At 40.8% G+C, this 24,800-nt stretch overlaps 1 protein-coding gene across 5 annotated transcripts in view; it reads right to left on the bottom strand.

The window, feature by feature from the left end:
• The window catches only part of LOC135218366 (uncharacterized protein KIAA2013 homolog), a 93,442-nt gene that overhangs the window by 17,997 nt on the left and 50,645 nt on the right, over positions 1-24,800 (bottom strand). For all 5 annotated transcript variants that reach the window (XM_064254621.1, XM_064254620.1, XM_064254618.1 and 2 more), the window contains exons 3-9: positions 8,506-8,609; positions 5,447-5,683; positions 5,042-5,196; positions 3,594-3,682; positions 3,004-3,124; positions 2,552-2,668; positions 760-925 (exon numbers count right to left, since the gene is read on the bottom strand). In XM_064254621.1, the coding sequence (XP_064110691.1) occupies positions 760-925; positions 2,552-2,668; positions 3,004-3,124; positions 3,594-3,682; positions 5,042-5,196; positions 5,447-5,683; positions 8,506-8,609 (989 nt within the window). The remainder of the gene's footprint in view (positions 1-759; positions 926-2,551; positions 2,669-3,003; positions 3,125-3,593; positions 3,683-5,041; positions 5,197-5,446; positions 5,684-8,505; positions 8,610-24,800) is intronic.

Genomic DNA, 24,800 nt, shown 5'->3' with positions numbered 1-24,800 from the left:
GAAGGGGAGCTCTTGCCTGGACAAATAAGAAATTAAAAAAATTATTTAACCAATGAGATGATTACCCAAGAGTTAAGGAGGGACTTCAGAGGGAAGCATAACCTTTTTAAAAATAAATCTAAGACAAAAGCAAATACTGTATCACAACAGAGATCATAAAACTATATTTTTGTGAAAAATTTTAACCAGAGTAATTTCAACACAAACTAGCAAACTGATGTGAGTAAAATTCAAGAACATTTTCTGTAAACACAAAAGCACACGAGTAAACAATCTCCTTTCAACTTCACTGCCTTAGATATCAGCTTTTCTTGATTAAGCCTTTCTGATTTGTTTGGTTTCACCTATATACAGGTATTTTTCAAAGAGAAATATTCAATAATTACTGTATTTTCATATTTTCATGACTAAATGCATTTTTTCTGAAAAACTATTAAAATACTCAGGTACCACAACCATTATTATAGGGATTCTGGATACCATCTCGTCATAAAGTCAGCAGACAATACTACAATACTGCAATTAAATATGCATAAAAACAAGTAAGAATAATTTACCACGATATTACCTAAAATATAAAGAACCTTTTTTATCAATAGTAATACTATTGTATTAAGAGATAAAAAGGATGAAACCTGCATACTTCTACCCATAATTGTACATAATATGTGCTATTCTACATAAAACACAAAAATTTCACAAGAAAAACCACATGCAAATCTACACTTTAATGTTGAGATGACCTAAAATGTGCAATTACCTGTGATAAGACATGATAAAGGGTAGCATTAATAAGATCTCCATTAACTGCATTCTCTGCTTTGGAGTGGCTAATGCAGAACCCTGATGACCAAAGCTCGTTCCAGATCAAAGAATGCTCTGTACGCAGCTTTTTTATACTTCCTGTGACAGCCCGTTTCAAGACCTGAAAAGAAGACAATGTATGTTGTAGCAGCACAATTAAATCTACTTCAAGTCATTTTTATAAGTTGAATTCACTTTAAACTATTCTGTCCTAACTGATAAAAAGTGAGCAGCTAGAAAGGTGCAAATACAGCCTTACTTATTACTACAATTTCTACAAGTCAAAAACTAACTTGACAACTAGCTTTATATAACATCAAATAAAACCAAAGGGACTGAACCTTGTCTTTGCAAAATACACTCAGTAATATACATATCTAATAATTGAATCCCATTGGAAACCCATGTAGTTAAGGAAACAGTCAATGAAAAGTTCTTGGCAGAAAGATCCTCATGACCTAGACCTATTTACATCATACCTCACATTTTTCTTGTAAAAAAAAATTGACTTGTCTCAGTGGTCTATTTTACAGCTCTTTAAAATAAAAGCAGGCTGTCCACTAGCCATAGAAGGATGGATAGAAGGAGGTCACAGCCAATGAAGTAAAAAGTTTGTTTCTAGTGTACACAGATTGCTAAGACTTGATTCACATGACACAAAAACTTAATTTTCACATTTATCAGACACTCGAGGCAAGACAACTAAATGCCAAGTTTTTTACTTGTCATTTCATTTGATGAGAATGAATTGCATGGACTACAAACCAAAATGGTTTAAACAGAGGAAATAAGCTTTCCCAGTTTTAAAAAAATAATTTACAATTATATTAATTATGTTTGGATAACTGATTATGTATTGTATTACTGTCTATTATTAGTAAAAATCAGGAAAAAATGTCCTCTTATACAGTATTTGAATTTTTTTTAGCTGTACTTTCTTTGTAATTATTCTTATAATTTAATGTCTTTCCCTATGGAAACAGATTTTTCTTTTTCTGAAATAAATTATTTTAAACGTCAGTACCAATTGATTGTTTTCTACTATGCTTATATTCACAAATTCCAGTAATGCTCTACCGTGCAAAGTCCTTTAAGAAAAATTGTCTTTGGTTTCTCTTCTAATATAACTTTGGGTTTGAAGCTGAGGGTTCAAAACTGTTTACCTTGTAAACGGATCACCTGAAGAAAAGCGACCCCAACACACGCTGGGGTCGCTTTTCTTCAGGTGGAAAATATTGGGGTCGCTTTTCTTAAGGTGAGGAATTAACAGGGGTTACAGTAAGGCTGTGGTGGAACGGCGCTTCGCACCTTATCCGCATATTTAAAGATTCTTGGCAAGCTCGGTATGTTCTGGCAAGAGGTAATGTTGCGCTGCACGCGCTAGCCACAGGGGTTACAGTAGTTTTGATTATTTTTGTACTGAAATTGCAAGACAATACGCTTTTAATTAACTATCGATTGTTTGTCTAAATTTGTGTTTTTAACAAATGTTTAATAAAGTAGTTTTTAATGAATATATATCTATATTTTTTTCTCCTTTTTTCTATGATAATATTATGAGCTAAAGTGGGTCACTTGAAGATTGGAGACACCAACAAGTAGGGGTCGTTTATCTTCAGGTGGAAAATATTGGGGTCGCTTTTCTTCAGGAGGAAAATATTGGGGTCGATTTTCTTCAGGAGAGGTATTAGGGGTTGCTAATCTTCAGGTGATCCTTGTAAACATCAAAGATTATTTTCTAACTTACCGTAAGGGCACTTTGTGCAACAGCTTCCTTTACGCTCTGATACATTTTTCTAGGAATAGGATCTGTGTAATTTACTGCTGTTACAACATGCAACGTCAACGAAAGATGCGATTTGACCTGTAAAAGGGGAAAATATTAGTCACATTTACATGATACTCATCATGATAACAAATGTTCAAATATATTTTCCAATTTTCCAATCATAATACCTTACCCAAAGCCTTTTTTTAACACCATAACCTTATGTTCTTTAATGAAAAGAATAACTGGAGAGCACTTTTCCGGTTTAGGAAAATCAAAGATATCAATAATTTATTATTTTTAAAATTATGATAAAATAGTTTACTCCACATACTTTGTAATCTGCATTGAATGATGGGCACAATGGGACAAGGTAAGAGGTTATCTTTCATATAATTAAGCAAAAACTGACTTTATTGACAGTACTGTACCTCTAAGCTGGACGGCACTTTCAGCGTCACTACAGCAACAGGAATGATATTGGATGAATCAGGTACTTCTACAAACCCCTTAATAATTGTGTATTCATGCTCTCCTTCACCATGTTGTAACCTGCAAAACAAACGACCATAAGTAAGTTTCAAAGAAAAAATCAACAAATTCTAAGGCTGAGAGGATAATACATTTGCAAAAATGACTTGTAAACCTATAAACTTATTTACTCAATAATCTACAAAAAAAAAAAATGCTAACAAACCTGAGGTCTTAACAATAGGATAAATCTTCTAGCGCCAGCTGGAAACTGGTTAAAAACAATAAAAGAGTGTATTCAAAATCAAAGAAATTTAATGAAAGCAGTGAAATGAAAAGTCATGAACAACACTCATTCTAAATTATTCCTATTCAAATCATGGTAATGAGGACTTAGAAACAGTGGAGTCAGAGCTGCTAAATAAAAAATAATGTAATTAGGTCCCACCTTGGCACAAAAAGAAAAAACCTAGCAAAAACATTTTAATGGAAATAATATATACAATACTGCAGAGTAACGCAAAAGGATTTAACAGATAATCCCACTTACTTTACAGTTTCTGTGGTAGCTCCTAACCAGTCTCCCAGACCCATCTGTTCAATGTCAACAAGGGTATCTTGACTGGTGGGGTTGATAATCTGAAAAGAGGTGCTACTGGATTACAATACTTTATAGAACTATACGTAAACTTCAACATAAGAAAATTGCCTACAGTATTACTTCGTGCACTTACAGTTTTAAACAGCATCCATTCAGTACCCAGCTACACATTGCTTGCTGTCTCGTAATTACCACACATTTCATTATCTCTGTCTTTTGCCAATCTTTACCTCTTTGAAAAGAAATATTTCTGGAAACACCAACAATTCTAGAAATGTGATAAAGTGGCCTGATTTTATTACTATACAATAACTACTGTCATCACCACCTTTTAATACAGTATCAGGCCAACAAAATCCTCTGAGCTTCTTGATTTGATTTGAACACATTTTGGATATACTAATTCACAATGAAAGGTTTACTTTCATTTATATTCTTGCAGGTATGAGGAACAACCAGTCCTTTTCCCATACCACGTGGTGTGTTGGCATTAACTGTCTTAAAGATAAAAGTATTACGTAACTAAATCAGTTTACTATATAAATGATAAAAATTTCTTTGATTTTTCTCTGCTGGAAGCACTGCATTCAACTGAAATGTGAGTCATGACTAATAACTTAGCAGATTTTTCATCATAATACCACTGGCTATTATAACCATCACTACTCCATCCAGCTGACCTTCACCCATCTGCACATATGGATCAAGTCTCTGTTCTGTGCTCATCACATTTTCTGATAAGACTTTTAACCTACTTCAGCTGAAAAATTTTAATTGATGGATGGCAGAAAGGTCATGTATTTTAGGGGAAAGTTAGCAGTGGAGGAATGAGATGACCCTTACCAGGATAAAAGAGCATACAGAGGGTCTTTTCCTCTTTCAAAATCTATCTAGTTGGTTTAGATGGGAACCATCTGCATGCAATACTCCAATTATGGTTAATGGGCTTGCAGAAAGTTTTTTTTCTTATGTAAACATCATATGGAACACTAATATTTCATATAAAAAAACTTTTTGACAAAATAGATTATGTTCAATGGCATACTATATTAAAGATTTGTGTTTATAATAATACATTTAAAATCTTGAGCACTAAACTTTTGAGACTTCCTGTGCAACATCACTGTTATGCAGTACTAATTTAATTAGACCAATAAACCAAATTTCTCGACTTCAAAATGCTTCATATCTTTACCACAACTTTCAAAGTGATACCAGAAACTAATCCTTTGATTGCTTGCTATTTTGTCAGGTGGAATCTTTCAGCCAATAATAAGACAATGCCCTGTGTATTCTCAAATACAGTACATAGCAGGGCACCATTTCTGAACAAGGCCATGATTTCAGGGGATAAGGATTAAAAGCACATTAATCTTCATGAGTTCAGATAAGCATACCTTAATATCTTGAAGGAGTAATGCTGGCATTGCTCGATGAGCATAAGTTTGGTATGTCACATCTATGGATCCTACAGCTGGTTGCTCCCATGACTGCAGACGATGCACGACTCCAGTTTTATACTCTGTTACAATGGCTTCTTTAACAGAAGCCCCTACAATGAAGAGTACAAAGTAACTTGAAATAATACTTGACTCTCTTGTTTTAACAGACTGTTTGTATATCAGGTTATACATCACAAAGCACATACTAACATAGTCAACAAAAGTAAAATTCACTTGATCATCAGGACCAAAATCTTAATTCTCATAGAGCTCAGCCAAAACACTTGCTCTGAAACTTGTTTCTGACACATTAAATTACAAATTAAGTATTATATCCGAGATTCTTCCTCACAAACTTACCATCAACTGACATTAAAGTTATTGGACGATAGTTTACGGGCAGAGAAAGAGTCCTCCCATTTCTAATATATATTGGACTCTCCTGATCCAAGGAAAGGCCCATGAGACCATTACCAACATATGGGATGAACGGTCTCTCGTCGTCATTTGCAGGGACGTGCAAGATGTGAGCGTCATCTTCTTGAGAAGCTTGCCAGAAGCGATCTAATCTCACAGACAGGCTTCTACTTGCAGAATCTGGAAAAAAAAATACATTAAATCATAAATTCAATACTTAATCAAAAGTTTTACAAGCGGCCAACGGTTAACGGCGCAATCGCTCAGCGGTGAATCGGTTTTACGGCTGTCGTCAAAAATATTCATTAAAAAATTAAGGCACTTTAAGGTATTTTCACGGCACAATTTTCAGTTAACAGCGCCGCCAGCGCCGTTGTCTAATGAGTTCATACATTTGTAAAAATGCCATTCAGACCATAAAGGTTATGCAAATTATATTTAAAAATTTTATGGAGAGTTATTACATAGGTATTAGGGTAAAATATATGCCTCTGACACTGTTCTATGCCGAAAATATCGAGTTACATAAGTGCAAATTTACCTATGGATGTGTCGATTTATAAATGTTCATGCTTTTATGTTTAAAATTTGTATGAAAATGTATTACGTATAAGGTATTTTTATTTCTGCACAGAAATATGATACGAAGGCAGCTTTTGAAACTGCCCTTCACGTTATCAAATATGATGTTTTTTCATATTCGTTCTTGAAAGCTGTCGTCTGCTGCTCTTCCGAAAATATAGAGTTAAAATGAGTACAAATTTAGCGATCGATGTGTCGATTTTTTAAATGTTTATGCTTTTATGTTTCAAATGTGTATGAAAATATATTACGTATAGGGTATTTTTATTTTTGTACATAAATATGATACAAATTAAGGCAGCCTTTGTAACTATGCTCCACGTTGTCAGGGGATGTTTTTCATGTTCGTTTTTGTCCGCCACTGTTCCGAAATATGCATGGTGTTATTTTATTAATTATGCATCTTTTTATAAATCCTTTAAAAAGTTATAAATTACACTGTATCCAATAATAATGTATGTATTCTCAAATTATTGTATTATAAAATACTACGCCAAACCTAAGCCAGTATTCCGTGGAGCGGCCAATGTTGTGGTTTGAAATCAGCTGATGGCGAATACGAGTCTGTTTCGTCATAACGCAATTCTGAGCGAATTCTCTTGCTTCTAGTTAGCATAAACGAATATCTAGATACTTGACTTATATGAGACAAGGTTATTTTTCCTTATACAACGTATTTTTAGGTGGAAATATGAATTCAATGTCTCGTTGTGAATGTGAACTACTTTTTTTTTTGTTAACAGATTACGTTGGCGGCATGTTTAATGCGTGAAAAATTAAGCAATTCCGTTTGCAATTCTCCTTTATATCATCGTAATACGAACTTTGATTTATTTATCTTATATCAGCATGAAACCAACAGTAAAATGTGTTCTTTCAAGCACAGTAGTTTTGATTAAAATGATTTTATCTCAATTTTATCTATGGTTGTGTTTGATGGCATACGTTTACTGGAGTTTTATCCTTGTTGCCGATGTACGATAATAATCATTAGCAGCTTGAACAGTTTTCTCAGCTTCAGTTATAAATAGGTTTATATTTAACAGTATATTTCCCAATTTATCTTTGATCTGTATTGATCTTTGAACTATAGCAAATAAAGTTATTACATTAAGATATCTCAGTTCTATTCTATACATAACGCCATTTATAACAACTACTGTAATAGTGTACTGTAGTACAATGATTGAAATACAAGCCAAACGATGTTATCCAATTCAGTTGTACTTAGAAAAAAAAGTAGTTTCTCGTTCGGTCATTCATCATGGCTGTACACATTCATGCAACGAGTATAACGTTAAAACCATACTTTCATCATTCTCTTTTGCTGTTTTTGAACTTATGTAACTGGAAGATGGATAAAGTTAGGCTATTGTAATTTGATCCCTCATAAAATCGGACTATCGTAAGACGAATTATCGTAACTTGAACACTACAGCTACCTGTACACTGTATAAACCTTATTATAATATCTTTACATACTCTAGACACCCAAAGGATTAAAGCTAGGCTTTTTTCACTTTACAGTACGTATTTATAATGCTATAATGTACTGTACAGTACTACTGTACAGTAAATTCTACAGTACTATACTGCATAAATATAATTTGACTTATTACGCAAAAGGTGTACAACAGCCGTAGGTTTTAAAATCGCTTAGCATCAAAAATCACTTCGTGTCGGCGGCCCGGAACGGAACCCTGCCGCTAACCGAGGGCCGCCTGTAATTTCATTCTCTTAGTACAAATGTACAAGACTATATACAAAAAATTGGTGATAATAAAAATGAGGAGCTATTTATTAATTTTTGTGCTACAGATAATTTGGTACCTAGAGGTTACTCTCTTCCAATAAAAGGATATATATAAATACACTTGGACTACTCCAGACAGTGGTCATCATAAGACAGCCTACTATTCAAGTAAATTTCTCCAGTTTTAAAGTAACAGAAATGTATACTAAATAATTTTGTATCATTTTATATGATACTGCAATAACTAATATGTAGTTTCTCATCAGCATATTCACAACAATACTTTTCAAACTCTTTTGAACTCATCTAGCTAGGCTATGGAACTTCTCATCATAATCTGGGTTGGCCTTAAATTACTAGGAGAATGAGGTTAAGGATAACTTGGATAAGTGAGGTATTAACATCCTGTAGACATGAATGATTTGTTCTTTATTGAGGAATTAAACATAGAACAAGTAAAATGGGAAGGAGTTTTCATCAATGACTATAGGAAATGAACTTGATGCATAAAACATCTGTTTTACAAATAAATAAATGTTACCTTTCAAAATATGTTACCCTTCAAAGTTCTTTCACTTTTAACTCTGAAGCAGTACTGTAATCAACAAAGAAATAATTTAAGCCTAATAATCAGCCACACAAACCTTTAGCTACTACATTCACTTACCTGTGATTGAAGGTTTTGTGTTAAGGACTAAACGAAAAATCGATGGTCCACAATAAAGGAGGATTACAAGAATAACTAACACTACCAAAACAGCTTTGCGATACCTGGAAACATAAAATAACCATCATTTAGTATTTGGCAAAAACCTAAGGGATACAATTTTATATTTTCAACAATTGAGACTAAAATGACAATTTGTCCAAAATTGCATTTTTCCTAACTATACAAACCTGAGGTCCTTTTACAATAGGAAGGTACTAGCGGCAGCTGGATAGTTCGTAAGCTTTCGAACAAGGGGTTCGGTAGTTAACTGCTTGTCCGACAGGCGCGCGCGCGCGACTGGGAGGTAAACAAATCACTTTTGCTTTTGGCCCAAGCAAAAACTGCAGAGTGAGGGGTGGCATGAGGTGGGACTATGTGTAAAAGGACCTCAGGTTTGTATAGTTAGGAAAAATGCAATTTTGGACAAATTGTCATTTGTTCCGACACGGCATACAAACCTTCGGTCCTTTTACAATAGGAAGACTCACTTCTTGGTGGGAGGAATCTGAGTCTTTTGTGAACAGACTGGTGTTCGCCCAACCTTGGAATGCCTTCCTGGTCGTAAGAGCGAGGGAGGGATCCAAGCCTCTGTCCGATTGATCGGGTCACCGCAGATCAATGGTCAGACCTCTGGACCGAGTACTAAGAGAGAGGCAAGCGTATCTCTTCGTACCAGCAAACAAGAACAAGTTCCTATTTGCAAGAGGCAACATAAAGTTATGGTTTGTCTCTTGTTGGCATCCACTTGTTCCCCCCCCCTTGTAGGAGGAAGGTGGTGGATATTCGCTCCCATCCCTAGTGAAAGGGATAGGAATGGGGCTGCTTGTCGAGTATCTCAAACCGGCCATCTCATCCTTATCCACAGCAAGGTGATGACCGTATCCCTCTACCCCACTAGGTAGAGGGGGAGAAAAAGATATGAAGAGAAGCCAGTCACTCTCTCATTCACATATCTATTCTTACAGTCACACCAGGACTTCCGATGCTGTTCAGCCTGCTAGGGTCTGGGTTAGCTACACAACGTGTTGAGCAGCCACCACGGGTCCCCCAAGGAAAACGATCCAAGGACCTGTGGGCAATATCCAAAAGGTAGAAGGAGGTGCCAGTGGTCTGGTTGTACCAGACCCCTGCCTTCAGTACCTGCGCCACGGAGAAGTTCTTGTGTAACTCGAGGGAGTGTACTTCTAGGTCATCTTGGTGCTGACGAAGAGTCTTCAACACTCAGCCTGGGATGTCGAGTTTCTTCAGAAAGCGCGGTCGCGCTTTCACAGGACAAAGCAGACATCTCCTTCGCATCGAAGGTCGGTGAAGTCCATTAGGGAGGGGATTGTGAAGGACTCTAACCGATCGTCAGGAACCGAAGGGTTCAGAGTCTTCGCTACGAATTCGGTACGAAATCGAGCGTCACGAATCCCCATCCCCTGGATGCTTGACTTCGCAGGAAAAGTCATGCAATTACCTCAGAGGAAAAGAAGGGAATGGTCGTATGACCTATCCCTCTTCTCGACTTCGGTGATGTCCTGTACCCATACTGGTCTATCCGTCTGCAGCGAAGTGTTGTTCTCGGTAGTGGATAGGACACCGACACTCAATGGTGGGTGTCGATGGTATGGGTACTGTGACAAGCCGTTAGGACGAAGAGACTGTTATGGAACAACCGAACTAAGTCCACAGCGAAGTTCGTAACAGACTTGGGGCGCTCTGACAGCTGCCGACTGACTGCGTTCGGTAGGAGGCAAGTTGTCCAAGCACCCGAGCAAGTCACGTGACCTTCGCCTTAAAAGGGTTAGCCAAGAGATTAAACAAATAATTTGTTCGTCACCGATGCCAGAAGGCAAGGTGAGTGACTCTCTTAAGGCATGTGCCCAACAGGCGAAAGTCAATTGCCTTCTAGAGACCGAGGTCCCTGATGGCAAGATATCTCATAGTATAGTTGATTCTCGGCTAAGGAGAAACAACACTATGTGTCGTTGAAGACGAAGGTGTACAGAAAAACAACCTGCACGTCTTCCAGCTGAACCGAGAGAAGGATTCTCAAGATTCTGAACCTGTGCTACAAAGACTGAGAACGCTAAACCGCTATTCATTGCTGTCCGGTGAGGATCGTAGTTGCAATAAAAGCGGAGCGCTTTTCAGTAATGAAGACAGGGAAATACTGCCTGAAGAACTGCTTCTCATGGGCTGAACATTTGGAAGTAGAGCTGTCAGGTCGGAGAGTAGCGATGTCTTCTGACATATCTGTTTAATTCGGGGCGAGCAATGAATAATTGCACACCTACGAATACGAGATATTTTGAAGATAAACTCAGATGTCTGCAAAAATCATTCGCATTATCGCGGTGCGATGCAGCGGGAGACTAGTACAGACTTCTGTTACCGTGCGGTAAACAGAAAAGATGAAAGAGTCCAAGAGATATCTCTGTTGAAAATTCTCGCAATGTCGAAGGCGATGAAATCGAGCGTCACAGCAGTAGATGGTCCTTCATTATTGCGAGAATCCCCGTTAATCAGAGACCTAAGTCCATGATTGTTGGGCAGAGATACGGTTCGGTAGTCAATCAAACCAGGGGAGAGAGAGACGTAACCGACAGTGCATTCTCCGAGACCTATCTGATACTGAGCCGCTATCAGGCAGTTCAATACGCAGTAGCTCTCGGTGACTCGTCATCCTGATTTGTTGCCAGGTAATCCATTATTCCACGAAGGAATGCGTTCGGCTAGAACCATCGAGCATAAAGAATACGCTCGAGCAATTATATTTAAACGAAACGGATTCGGTAAATACAAAAAGCTGATTTGGTGTTGTCATGACAATACCAAGTATCTAAAATCGAAACTGATAACTGCTGGGAGGTTGCAGGCAACCCCGAGTTGCAGTTCAATTAAGATACAATTCGTCTCGGTCACAAACCGTAGAGTTAACTACGGTATGCGCCTACCCCCCGGACAATTCAACTGTTAAAAGAATCATGTCGCGAGGGTAATATACGTAGTATATTTGTAGGTTTCTGTACCACGACCTCCATCCTAAATTCTTTTCCTCTCGAGGAATGAGAATAAGGATTGGAGATCGACCGCCTTCGTTCTCTAGTCAAGAGAGTGAAGGAGAAGTCTTTCCCAAAGGAAAGCTTCAATGGTGAACAGAATACCGAAGACGATAGTTCAAGCCAAACTGGAAGTTCCCGTCCGTTCTTCTCTATTCCAGGTTAATCGCCTACTGTGGAGGATACTCTTCTTTCAGCAGCAGTCCTTCTTCCAAATGCTAGAAATTACAGGAATTCGAGCATAAGCGAGGTTCCCGATTATCGTGTAACAATTATCGGGGATTCTCGCTCACTTTGGACCATGGTCTCGCCTAAGTGTTTGGAGATCGTAAAAAACTCGAACACTCTGAGTGCGCTAGAAATTCCGTAGAATTCTAAGCACTCTGCGAAACCCCCACCGAATTCGTCAAACGATATCGGCTGGTGGTCCTCCCGATTCCCGTAGAAATCGAGAAAGGGGCAGGATCCCTCCTCAACGACCGGGGCTTACGTCAGGTAGGACCCGAAGGTCCCCCCGGTAGCGCAGCCCCTAACGTGGGATCTTACAGAGAAATATCTGTAGGATCCCTCCCCTTTCCCTCGTAGCCGTAAGGAGAGAGGGAATGGGGGAGGAATTGGATACTGGCTCGCCTTCCCAGCGGAACTAGCAGTTGGAGAATGGAAAAGGAGCAGCCATCGCCTTACGGCGATGGCCTCTCAGAGCCTGGGAAAACGTATCGTCCCAGGAGAAAAACGTTTTCCCCGAGGAGGGTTACGAACTCATACTGTAGGTAAGGGTCTGCCGCCACTGTGAACGTCGTCTGGGTGGGGCTGATCGACACCTGACAGGAGAGAGCCGATACCGTCCTCCGACTCATTCCAGTCCTCGTCGAGGTCGAAACCTCAGGAGGACCTAAGGGGTATTCAAATACGGTGTCCGAAGACACGTAGAAACGCCTCTGTCGCAGTAGAGGAGGTGAAGTAGCTTGTTCGACCGGCCAGAACTGAGAGCGCCTTCTTGTCCGGAGACGAGAGACTACCTGGTTCAACACAGTCGGCAAGCTCCGATCGCGGCAGACCCACCGTCGATTTGGGTTCCCTCTCGGGGCCCCAAAACGACTCGAGCCGAGACGTGGCTCTGCTGGTGGGAGCGGCGATCCTTCCCCGAGGTCGTTGTGCTGACGAATCAGCGCCATAACCTCGGCAAAGTTCCTCTGGATCTCGGAAGTCACAGCATCTTGCAGAGTAGGACCGTTAAGCCCTTCGAACAAGAGCATATTCCGAGAACCTTCCTCCTAAGAAGGGGGAACAGCGACAGCCCTCTCGTTCTTCTCCATCCACTTGCGCATACGTCCTGGCCGGTCCAAGAACCGTGCCTGGCACGTAGGGCGTCGTGGTGGGATCATGAGGGGCGCACCCCTCACGATCACTCCTCAATACCTCGCTCCTCCCGGTGTAACCCGAGGAGGTTGAAGGTAGGGGAGAGGCAGACCTGACGCTCCCTCCTCGCGCTGGCAGAACCAGCAGGCTTGGAGGGCTGCAGGCGATCGTCAACCCGCGGTGGCGATCGAGCTGCAGGCCTGGTCGAACCGTCTCGCTGTGGAGAACGGCTGGACTGAGCACAGCGGCCCCGATCTCGAGTGTCAGAAGAGCTGGTGCTGGTTGCCGTACCCGATCGCTCTCTGTGAGAGCGACGGTCAGGCGACCTGCAGGCTCCACTGTCATAGTGAGACCGGTGCTTGTCCTCACGGCACGTCACGTCGCTGGTTCCAGCCGTGGCTGGCACCGGCGAACGGGAGGACCTCTTCCCAGCCTCAGCCCGTGGCCGGTCGTGGACCGTCACGTCCCCGGGTAGTAGCCAGCTGGTCGCCGCGAGAGCGAGAGCTGGTCTGGTGAGAGTCGCGTGAGCGGCTGTCACCAGTCTTCCGCCCCGTGCCGTGAACCTGACGCTGAGCGGACTCAGAGGTCTGGTTCCCTGGCTGCACGGTCGCTGGTAGGCGACCGTACACTCGGTACCTCCCGCGAACGAGAGGCCGAGACGGACCCTGATGCGTGGCAGAACCACTGACACCAGGCGAGGAAGTACCGGTGTTAGCCGGTACCCTCCTCTGGTCCCCGTAGTCTTCTTCCTTGCGGAAGAAGAGACGGGCCCCCGCTCCCCCCGAAGGAGCAGGAGGACCAGCGGAAGGAACCCTCCCTCCCGTCCCACCGAGGTGAGACGGGTCCCGAGAAGCTCCCGAGGGAGACTTCTTAGGAGGGAGGAGGCAACCTTCTTCTTCCTCGGCTGTGAAGCCTTAGAAGTCGAAGGGGAAGAGGCGGCAGCCGACGACGATGAAGAAGATGAAGACGAAGACGACGACACCTTCCTCCTCTTCTTCGTCAGCTTCCTCAGGACAGACGTAAGATCTGCTATCCAGGGCGGAGCCGGGGCTGCTGTAGCCGAAGCCACAGGGCCCGGACGCACCTGTACAGACAGACCAAAGTCTGGGGTAGTACCACCACGAACAGGGAACACGTCAGCAGGTATGGGATCTCAGGAACGCAGCAGGCAGCCAGCACAGCATCGGTAGGGACAGCCAGCGCAGACAACGCAGGGACAGCCAGCGCAGCAACGGCAGGGACAGCCAGCGCAGCAACTGCATGGACAGTCAGCCCAGAATCGGCAGGTACGGCAGGCAGCACCGGAAACACAGGAAGTGGAGCAGCAGCCAGCAACATCCTGGTACCGGCGGCAGGTCCAGGGGCGAGCTCTAGGGCAGCGGAAGTGTGGTCGCGGCAGCGCGGCAACCACGAGCGGTTCGGCGGCACGCCCCCCTCTCGGTACGGCGAACGGCACTTCACAGCGGCTGTAGGCAAGACTGTTACCACGTGATGGCAAGATACACCAGGTGAGGAGGGACGTCGTCACCTGAGCGTGGTCACCACTCCATGGGTGACCGCAGTAGGCCCAGACATAGAACGCAGCCCCTGGACACTACGCACGCCATGCAAAGGAAGGACGCCCATACCTCACCAAGGTCCACCTCGTGGCAGTAGCACCTGCGGAAATAACAGTAGTAGCGATTAGTGGGGGGGTGAAGTCCCTCGCGCGGGGGGGTGGGGTGAGCCCTCTCCGAACGAGTGGAAGACCCCGAATACAATTGTACATCGGGCACCGAGCGCCCTCCCCCACGCTCGAACGGATGGGCGAGGAGAAGAACGCAGATAACCTCCCCCCCCCAACCCCCGGGGAAGGGCCATCTGTGGGAGCAGAGCGGGGGGTGGGGGGGGGGGGGGGGGGGGGGGGGGGGGGGGGGGGGGGGGGGGGGGGGGGTTTTGGGGGGGGGTTTCTCGTTCCCACCCCCGCACAGCACCCATGTACCCAACAATAATAATAAGAGCCCGAGAGCAATCGTGCCCTCGGCCCACGAATGGCAAGGGCATCATAAGGATCAATTCCCTGACTGAGCGGAACTTTGAACCAAATAAATATTGATGCAATCATAATAAAAGGAATAAAATGAAAAAGAATCTTGCATTACGATTCACTTCACAATGATAAGGGCTCGGATCCGAGCGCATTTTTGCGCCCTCGTACCGAGCGCAAGGGTAAAAGGATCCATTCCCGATTATGAATGGAAACCTTGATCCATAATGAACTTGATGCAATCAAATATATATGAAAATGAAAAAGAATACTGCGCTTGCGATTTCACTTCATACAAATAAAAGGGGAAGGATCAATTCCCGGGAAATAGCGGAAACATTGATCCAAGTAAACAATGCAATCTCAATAAAATATGAAAATGAAAAAGAACTGCACTTGCGATTTCACTTCATTCAAATAAAAAGGGTAAAGGATCAATTTCCGGGTAAGCTCGGAAACTGATCCAAAATGAGTATTGCTACAATCAAAAATAATATATATGAAATGAAAAACAAAAGAATACTGTACTTGCGATTCCACTTCCATACAGAATAAGTTTTCGTGCCGAGCGCATTCGCTCGGCAACGAGCATACAGGTCAAAAAAATATATAAATGAAAAGAGCACTTACTTACGATTTTCATCTACACATTTCCAACCAAAATATACGCTCGGAGCGAGCGCTCTCCCGCCCTCGGCACCGAGCATACACAATACGAGGATCATTTCTGGGAAAATGAATTCCCGCACTTACGCCCTTCAGTCCCGGCACTCGGGTAATCGGAGGGCGTGGTGAAACCAAGATCCTTTAATTCACAATTGAATTCAATGGAAATAAATATGAAATGATTGTACTTACAATTCAGTTTCACTAGATAAATAGAAAAAGAAAAACACAACCATGCGAAAGCAACGACGATGAAGCGGGCAGAGAGCGATGATACACGTCCACACGCCAGCAGGCCGAAAGCAAAAGTGATTTGTTTACCTCCCAGTCGCGCGCGTGCGGTCGGACAAGCAGTTAACTACCGAACCCCTTGTTCGACAAGCTTACGACCTATCCAGCTGCCGCTAGTACCTTCCTATTGTAAAAGGACCGAAGGTTTGTATGCCGTGTCGGAACAAATTTACATTCAAATTTTGAAATCCTGCACTAATTAATTTTGTCACTGGTACACAGATGGAACTGAATCTCAAATACCAGACAAAAGCAAAAGCATAAAATCAATTATATTCTCTTCAAAGAACTTACATTAGTGGAACACTAGCTGTCATGTGCCATATCTTTCTTCTTTAGGTAACCTTGTTAAAATGCCTGTCACATCAAAATAAATGAGATAATTGAAGTGATGGCCTGTTCTGCTTTGGATCTTTCCATAATATGAGATACAGAGTAAAGGTAGTACATTTAATGCTCCTGACACACATTAGATTTAAAAACTACGAGAATTCCTATACGTATGCCCTTACCACACACAAAAATACAAAAAGGGTGTAAAAAACTGCAAAAGCAGCACAGACTATCAATAATGAACTCTTTGGGCTTGGGGTCTTCATTAACATAGTGTTGCTTATCAGGGAGATTTCTGATTGAACCTAAATCAAGCTTTATTCGGCAGACTTCAATTTTGTATTATTATCTGATATTTTATCCATTTCTCATGAACACTAGTACTTACATTAAAAACATAAATCACGCTGTGAGCAAAACGGTTAAAGCTAACTAGTTCATTTTTTTTTTGTATTGTACACTAAATTGCGATCATTTTGGTATATAACACATTGTAAAACGATCAAGGCAACACAGAAAAAATATTACCACAAAATGAGGCATGAATTCGTAACGCACAGACATAAAAAAAAAGAGGTTTTCAAAAATTTACCATAAACCAAAATATTGTGCTAGAGACTTCCCGTTTGTTGCAAAATGAAGGTAATTGATTGAATATTACTAAACTGTAATTGTTGTAGCTTACAATTGCAGTTTTCAACCATTTCGGTCAAGTTAAAGATGACCGAAGGACGAATTTTTTCTATTTATCGTTATTTATATGAAAATATTTCAAAACTGATAAAAGCTACAACCATGGGTTGTTTTTAGTTGTATTCTACATGAAATTGCGCACATTTCCATATAAAAAACTTTATGTAACGGCTTATTTAAAATGGTGCAAACATTACGACAATCGGACGAAAAAATTTATGATTTTTTTGAAAGAGTTATCGCACGGACGTAAAGAAAAAGTTTTTCATAAATTCACCATAAATCAAAATATTGTGCTAGAGACTTCCAATTTGTTGCAAAATGAAGGTAAATGATTGAATATTACTAGAATATAAGAGTTTTAGCTTACAATTGCATTTTTCGACCATTTCGGTAGAGTCAAAGTTAACCGAAGGTTGAAATTTTGGCACTTATCGTTATTTATGAAAATATTTCAAAACTGATAAAAGCTACAACCACGAGTGGTTTTTTTGTTGTAATTCTACATGAAATTGCACACATTTTCATATACAGTAACCTCCCCGTTAACACGAGTTCTGTTAACACGATTTCGATCTTACACGAGTTCAAAATCATACAGAAAAATTCTGCTAACACGTAATATTCGATGTTACACGATTTTAATTTTCCGCTGAGAGCAAGAGCGCGGGAGGTGGGGCGAGAGTCTGACTCACCCCACCTTTCCCGCGCTCTCTCTCTTTTGCCTGCTGGCTCAGTGTGAAGCCAGCCCTCGCAGTGAGAAGAGCCAATACATTCTAGCATTGGTTAAAAATATAATGAGCGTACTTTACTACAGGTAGTCGTCTACTTACGACGGCATTAGGTTCTGGCAGAGCTGTCGTAAATTATCTTTCAGCATATTGAGTAAATTGAATCATGTTTGTGCTGTCTTTTTATCCTTTTTACCATATTCAAACACATGCGTGTACATGTACGTATTTGTTCGTTTGCATTTTCATTGACAACTTACTAGCCTACATATACATTTTATATCATCCCAAAAATGTGCATGTATAGTACCTATTATTACGATTAGCATATGAAATCTTATCATGCTCGAACTCCTTGATTAATACTTACTTTTATTACTGTATTTAACATTTTTATTGCAGGCATTCAGACCATCTGTCTGGTCTGTTTACATTTTCTTATCCGCCATTTGCATTGACAATCGGCTACACGTATTATATACATACTTTTATTTATTTATAGGTTTGAATTAAATGCATATTTTGTTATTATATTTGAGTTTAATTTGCAAAACAGAAATACAAAATGAATTACTAAAATAGAATCTTACCATTTTCGAAACAAAAATTTTTACTTCTGAAAAATATAAACAAAACATCGTCTGCTGTTTTCTTCTAGCGACCGTTTGTTACTGTTGCCAACACGTTTCTATGTAGTACGTAGTAATACACAAAGTTTTATTAACAGTATGTAAATTATTTTTTCTTTATAAATTTAAAGGCAAACTACAGTAATGCATAGATAGAATTGATTTACAGTACAGAAAAAACATGAACATACAGAAAAAATAAAAATTACGAAACATTTGAAATTTGAAAAAAAAAAAATTATTTGTCTGCTGGTGGATGGCTGGGGATCGTCCGGGTCATCCGATTCCGTGGTAGTACTACTGGTAGTGGGGACGGTATACTGAGATGTTGGTTTAAACATAAACATGCTTAGTTTTGTTTGTTTTAATGGTCCGTTTTTTCTTCTCTTCATAAATTTCTCGGAGATGAGCGCGCTGACGGTAGCGGGAAAAACTATCGTACGCGCGCTCGACGTATTTTAGCCAAATATAAAATTAAATATTATTGTATATTATTATATTGTAGCTGTCATAAAGTCGGTCTGTCATAAGTTGCATAGTTCGTAAGTAGACGACTACCTGTATATAAAAATATATAAATAAAGTGTTTTTTTTTCTGGCAAAATCCCAAAATAGATTAAGTTTCCCATTGCCCTGGAACGTTAACCCCCTTATTTCCATTATTTCTTATGGAGAAATACTTCCTGTTAAACACGAATTCGGCTAACACGACATCTCCAGGAACGTAACCTCGTGTTAACGGGGAGGTTACTGTATAATACTCCATGTAACGGCTAATATGAAATGGTGCAAAAATTATGTCAGTGACAAAATAATTTCCGAGATTTTAGTGCGAGGAGAAAGAAATTCGCGCTTGCGCGCCTGGGTAACGATTGTAAACAAAACAACGCCTTGATCTGTGAGCTCCCAGCATCCCCCAAGGCGCGTGATTCAAAAGTTTTCACCTAGGAGGTCTATAACTATTTTTCCGCAAATTTAAAAAAAAACTTTTATATCGACGTATATACATCCAATCGGCACCCAACAGACAATTTATATCGACGTTTAATACGTCCAATCGGCGTTAAAGGGATATTTTATTCATACAGCATTCTCAATTCATGTATCAAATTCACAATGCCTATCAAGGTTTTCACACAACATCCCTGGGTGCTACCTGTTCCCTGGAAGCAAATTCCCGCGATGTATACAGGAAGTCCTCAGTTATCAGCGATACGGTTTTAAGGCACCAATAATAGTTATATGGTGTCATAGCATACGTAGGAGAGGCGTCATAAGGGTGCCCAGTTATCGGCACCATAAGCGCCATTATGGCGCCATGAATGGCTGAGTTTCGGTTAACGTCAGCTTTCGCTTATCGGCACACCCTCGGGAACGGAACCCCTGCCGATAACCAGGGACTGCCTAGACTAGTATTGCACCAATCCAGTTTTTTTTGTTTTTTTGCCATGCCCCCGAGGTTTGGTTAGGTTGGATTGGGTTAGGTCAGTTCAAAGAAGTATAATATAGGTAATTTGGTTGTGGGAAGCATAATGAGATTATTTTTTAAGGAGATTCTATGGTTAGTTTTTAAGATATGGCGTCTGGCTTTTTCAGGGAAGATCTGGCAACCAATTACAGTTGAGAAGTATGCTCCCTGGAATGCTAATTTTCAAACCTCTTTTTGTTAGTGCCAAAATTTCATTTCCATTAACAAGACAACCCAGCCACCATCATTAATACACCTTCATTGACTTGACATCAGCAAGCTATGCATGGTCCAAAAAATGTAATTTGACAAAATGGCAATTCTAATTCTAGGACGACTCTCTCACCATTTGTGCTTACTGAGTCACAGCTGTGACCCACAACATATGATAACATGATACAGTGAGTGAGTTGAGTTGAGTTGGCGGGGGGGGGGGGGGGGGGGGGGGGGGGGAAAGCAGCATGATCAATCCTTCAACTTCTCAAGCTGAATGAATTTTTCCATGGTCTACATAACATGAGAACATGCCTAGTGAGCCACTTTTTTCCAATGAGCGCAATACACTGGAGGTCCCCCAAATATTTTTTTTTTTTTTTTGCAAATATATCTCTGACAGTCCTTGATATTTTTAAGCATATGTTGAACCTTTCCTCTTTGGGAAATACAGAATAAAAAGAACAGCACCTGTTGTGTCATATTGCCATCACAAATTAACAATAACTCTTCCTCTATATAAAGTGGCTTTTTCTTTTCAAAAGTAATAAATTTCACATTTTATATTTTTATAAAAACTCATTCATCCTTCTTATCCAGTCTTATTGACTAACTAACTGTTTCAATTAAGACTTTTTTTTTTTATCCAATGAAATATTTACTATACTGTTTTGATAGATACAGCCTCCTAGCTTTGTAAATTTTATTTTAGTTATTTTTTTTAATAAGTTGTTTTGATAAATACAGCCTCTTAGCTTCTTTGATTTTATTTGAGTTATTTTTTTTAATATGTACAACACAACCACATCCCTGTATTCTTGGCTGAATCAGAATATCTGGGACACATACCAAAACAAAAGTCCCTTTTTTCACCTATCTGAGAATGCATCTGGGCACCTCAGTGCCTCTACAGGTGAAAAAAGGTCATTCTGGTATAGGCTGAACCAGCTACAGCTCGAAGGGTTTAAGAGGTGGAGCGAATTCCAATAAGAAAGGGTGTTGAGTGATGAAAACATTTAATTTCTAATTAACTTTTTTTCTTTTTTTCTTACATAAACCCTTGCTTTATGTCCACCTCAGTAGCGACCCAGGTGGGGAGGACTTATATTGCCATCAACTTACAACTGGGTCTATGAAACTTCCTCTCAAAGGTTAATAGGAGCAAAATAATTCTGAGGTTTGTAAGGAGTCCTGATCTAGAAAGGGCCTTGTTAATCAAGCAATGAACTGTATTCCAACTTGTGAATGAAAGTATATTCCAAGGCAAAAATGCTTATCATTGTTATAAGGCAATGTTGAAGATATCCCAGATATCTATGCCTAAAAGTCAAGGAATGCTGTATAAGGTTGAATAAGATAATGGCTTTGCCTCATATTGCCTCATTTTTTCAGTCAAGACAAAACTTGTCCTAATGCTAAAATTGTAAAAAGTGTCAAGCAAAATCGAAAAATAGTAGCCAGGTTTTGAACTGCACAAACATCTGAAGTGGCTTTCAAAGAAACCAAAGTTGCTTTGGTCCTAAACTCATCATACTTTATCTTTTTAGCTTAGATGCTTCCAATTTCAGCAGTGGTGTAACTGTTTTAGACAAAATGGGTTAGTGTTCTGCGATTGAAGAGTACCACACGGCAAAACCTGAATTCTTAGGATGACACAGAGAATATTTTGAAAGATTATCTGGTTTCATCTCGATGACAGAGGATATGAGAGATCCTGTCTTCTCAGAGACTATTGGGAAAGAATATTCCTTTCTCCTCTCACACAGCATGAGTGAAAAGCATCACTATGGCAAGAAGAGGAGCCACAGTTTAATAGAATTAGCTTTACTGAAAGCATGAGTACGTACCACACAGGATGATTTTAAAAAGTCTCTACGTACATCTGATGGCATGCTGTACAAGGGGGTGGCACTGATCTAAGACCAGAGTCCTCTTAGCTGACAGTTCTATTAGAAGATAAAAGCAGCTGCATGATGTGTATCAGAACTGTGCTACAGGGTTAGTGTTCTGCGATTGAAGAGTACCACACGGCAAAACCTGAATTCTTAGGATGACACAGAGAATATTTTGAAAGATATTCCTGTCCTCTTCACACAGCATGAGTGAAAAGCATCACTATGGCAAGAAGAGGCAACCAGTTTAATAGATTACTTTAGAAAATGAGTCCGTTTTTTACACAGGATTTGATTTTAGTCTTACGTAACTTTGATGGCATGTGAAAGGGGGTGGCACTGATCTAAGCAGAGTCCTCTTAGCGACAGTTATTAGAAGATAAAAGCAGCTGCACCATGAGTGTATCAGAAACTGTGTCAGGTTAGTGTTCGCGATTTTGATGAGTCACGGCAAAACCCGAATTCTTAGGAGACAGAGAATGAGATATTCTGTCCCTATCACACATGAGTGAAAAGCATCACTAGCAAGAAAGAGGGGAGCCACAGTAAAGAATTAGCTTTAATGAAAGCATGATAGTACCACACAGGATGATTTTAAAAAGTCTCTAACGTACCATGAGGCATGCTGTACCAAGGGGTGGCATGATACCAGCTTTAGTGACAGTTCTATTAGAAGATAAAAGCAGCTGCATGATGTGTATCAGAACTGTGCTACAGGGTTAGTGTTCTGCGATTGAAGAGTACCACACGGCAAAACCTGAATTCTTAGGATGACACAGAGAATATTTTGAAAGATATTCCTGTCCTCTTCACACAGCATGAGTGAAAAGCATCACTATGGCAAGAAGAGGAGCCACAGTTTAATAGAATTAGCTTTACTGAAAGCATGAGTACGTACCACACAGGATGATTTTAAAAAGTCTCTACGTACATCTGATGGCATGCTGTACAAGGGGGTGGCACTGATCTAAGACCAGAGTCCTCTTAGCTGACAGTTCTATTAGAAGATAAAAGCAGCTGCATGATGTGTATCAGAACTGTGCTACAGGAACATCATGAAAACAGCAGCATTTGTTAGCATTATTTGAAGCAGTCTGTAAAAGACCATCAATCTAGTCATGAAGACATTGCTCCATCTCATTATGGAGTTGACAATGAAATCAACTACAATGTACTTATTGTAGATGATTTTATCTCTAGTTTGGTGTTTCCCATAAGCACAGATACTACTGAAGAGCCCTTCAATCTCTTCCTCGGAGTTCTTCAATCCTCAATATCACCTCTGCTATAAAAGGCTCACTAAAAGGCCAGATAATCCTAACATGTTTTGCTATTTAAACAGCAAAGTACATCAACGATAAGTAAAATATGTTATTGTTATAATACAATTAAGTTTGTTCATACTTACCTGGCAGATATATATATAGCTGTATTCTCCGAAGTCCGACAGAATTTCAAAACTCGCGGCACACGCAGTGGGCGGCCAGGTGGTAGTACCCATTCCCGCCGCTGGGAGGCGGATATCAGGAACCATTCCCATTTTCTATTCATATTTTATCAGTGCCACTGTCTCCTGAGGGGAGGTGGGTGGGCACTTAATTATATATATCTGCCAGGTAAGTATGAACAAACTTAATTGTATTATAACAATAACATTTTGTTCATGAAACTTACCTGGCAGATATATATATAGCTGAATCCCACCTTCGGATGGTGGGAAGAGACAGAATAGGATTTGTAGGAAACTTAAATTAAGTAGATGATATACACCTTGGTTCCTCACCTGTTAGCAAAGTAGACTCTGTGATTACTGTCACTTCAGCCTGCTTGTGCTTAATCAGAGTTGCCAGCCAGGTGGAGACCTGTAGTGCTGGTGCGCTCTGGATGCTCTGTCAACGGGGACGTGACCTCAATGTGACAAGAGCATAGAGCCATACAAATGAGGGCAACGAAGCAACTGACCACCACCTGACCAACTATCCAAGACCCCCTGAACACTAAGCTAAGAGATGGGAGGTCTTCACCAAAGCCTCACCACAACAAAAAACACAACAAACTAAAAACTAACCTAACCTAACTAAGGGATAGGGAGAGAGCTACCTTCAGCCCCCAAGACTGTGTCTGCAGAAACGTATGGCCCAAGAGAACAACAGTCCTCGTATATCGTTCTCACATCTCTCAAGTAGTGTGAGGCGAATACTGAATTGCTCCTCCAAAAGGTGGCGTCAAGGATGTCCTTGATCGACATGTTCCTTTGGAAGGCAAGCGAGGTTGCGACAGCTCTGACCTCGTGAGCTTTCACTCGCAAGAGGCTCAAATCGATCTGTGTGGAAGACGAATGAGCCTCTTTAATGACGTCCCTCAGAAAGAACGCAAGGCGTTCTTGGATAATGGTATATCGGGTCGTTTGTACCGAACACCAGAGATTATCTGAGGGACCTCGTACTTCTTTAGTCTTGTGGACATAAAACTTTAGAGCCCTGACAGGGCACAGGACTCTCTCAGGTTCTTGGCCCACAAGGCTTGTCATACCCTTGATTTCAAAGCTCCTTGGCCAAGGGTTCGACGGGTTTTCATTCTTTGCTAAGAAAGTGGGACTCAAAGAGCAGACAGCATGTCCCCTTTGAAGCCCACTCGCTTACAAATGGCCTGAATTTCGCTAACTCTCTTCGCCGTCGCCAGAGCAGTTAGGAAAAGAGCCTTCTTCGTCAAGTTCCTAAGAGACGCTTCATGTAGAGGTTCGAAAGGACTCGACATTAACAGTCTAAGGACTAAATCCAAGTTCCAAGAAGGAGGCCTCGCCTGAGGTATCTTGGATGTCTCATAAGATCTCAGGAGATCGTGAAGATCCCTGTTATCAGACAGGTCTAGTCCTCTGTGTCGGAAGACTGCCGACAGCATACTCTTA

Source organism: Macrobrachium nipponense, chromosome 9 (assembly GCF_015104395.2).
Source record: "Macrobrachium nipponense isolate FS-2020 chromosome 9, ASM1510439v2, whole genome shotgun sequence".
NCBI lineage: Eukaryota > Metazoa > Arthropoda > Malacostraca > Decapoda > Palaemonidae > Macrobrachium > Macrobrachium nipponense.
Note: the sequence above shows the minus strand (reverse complement) of the source record. Positions and strands in the feature narration are given on the sequence as shown.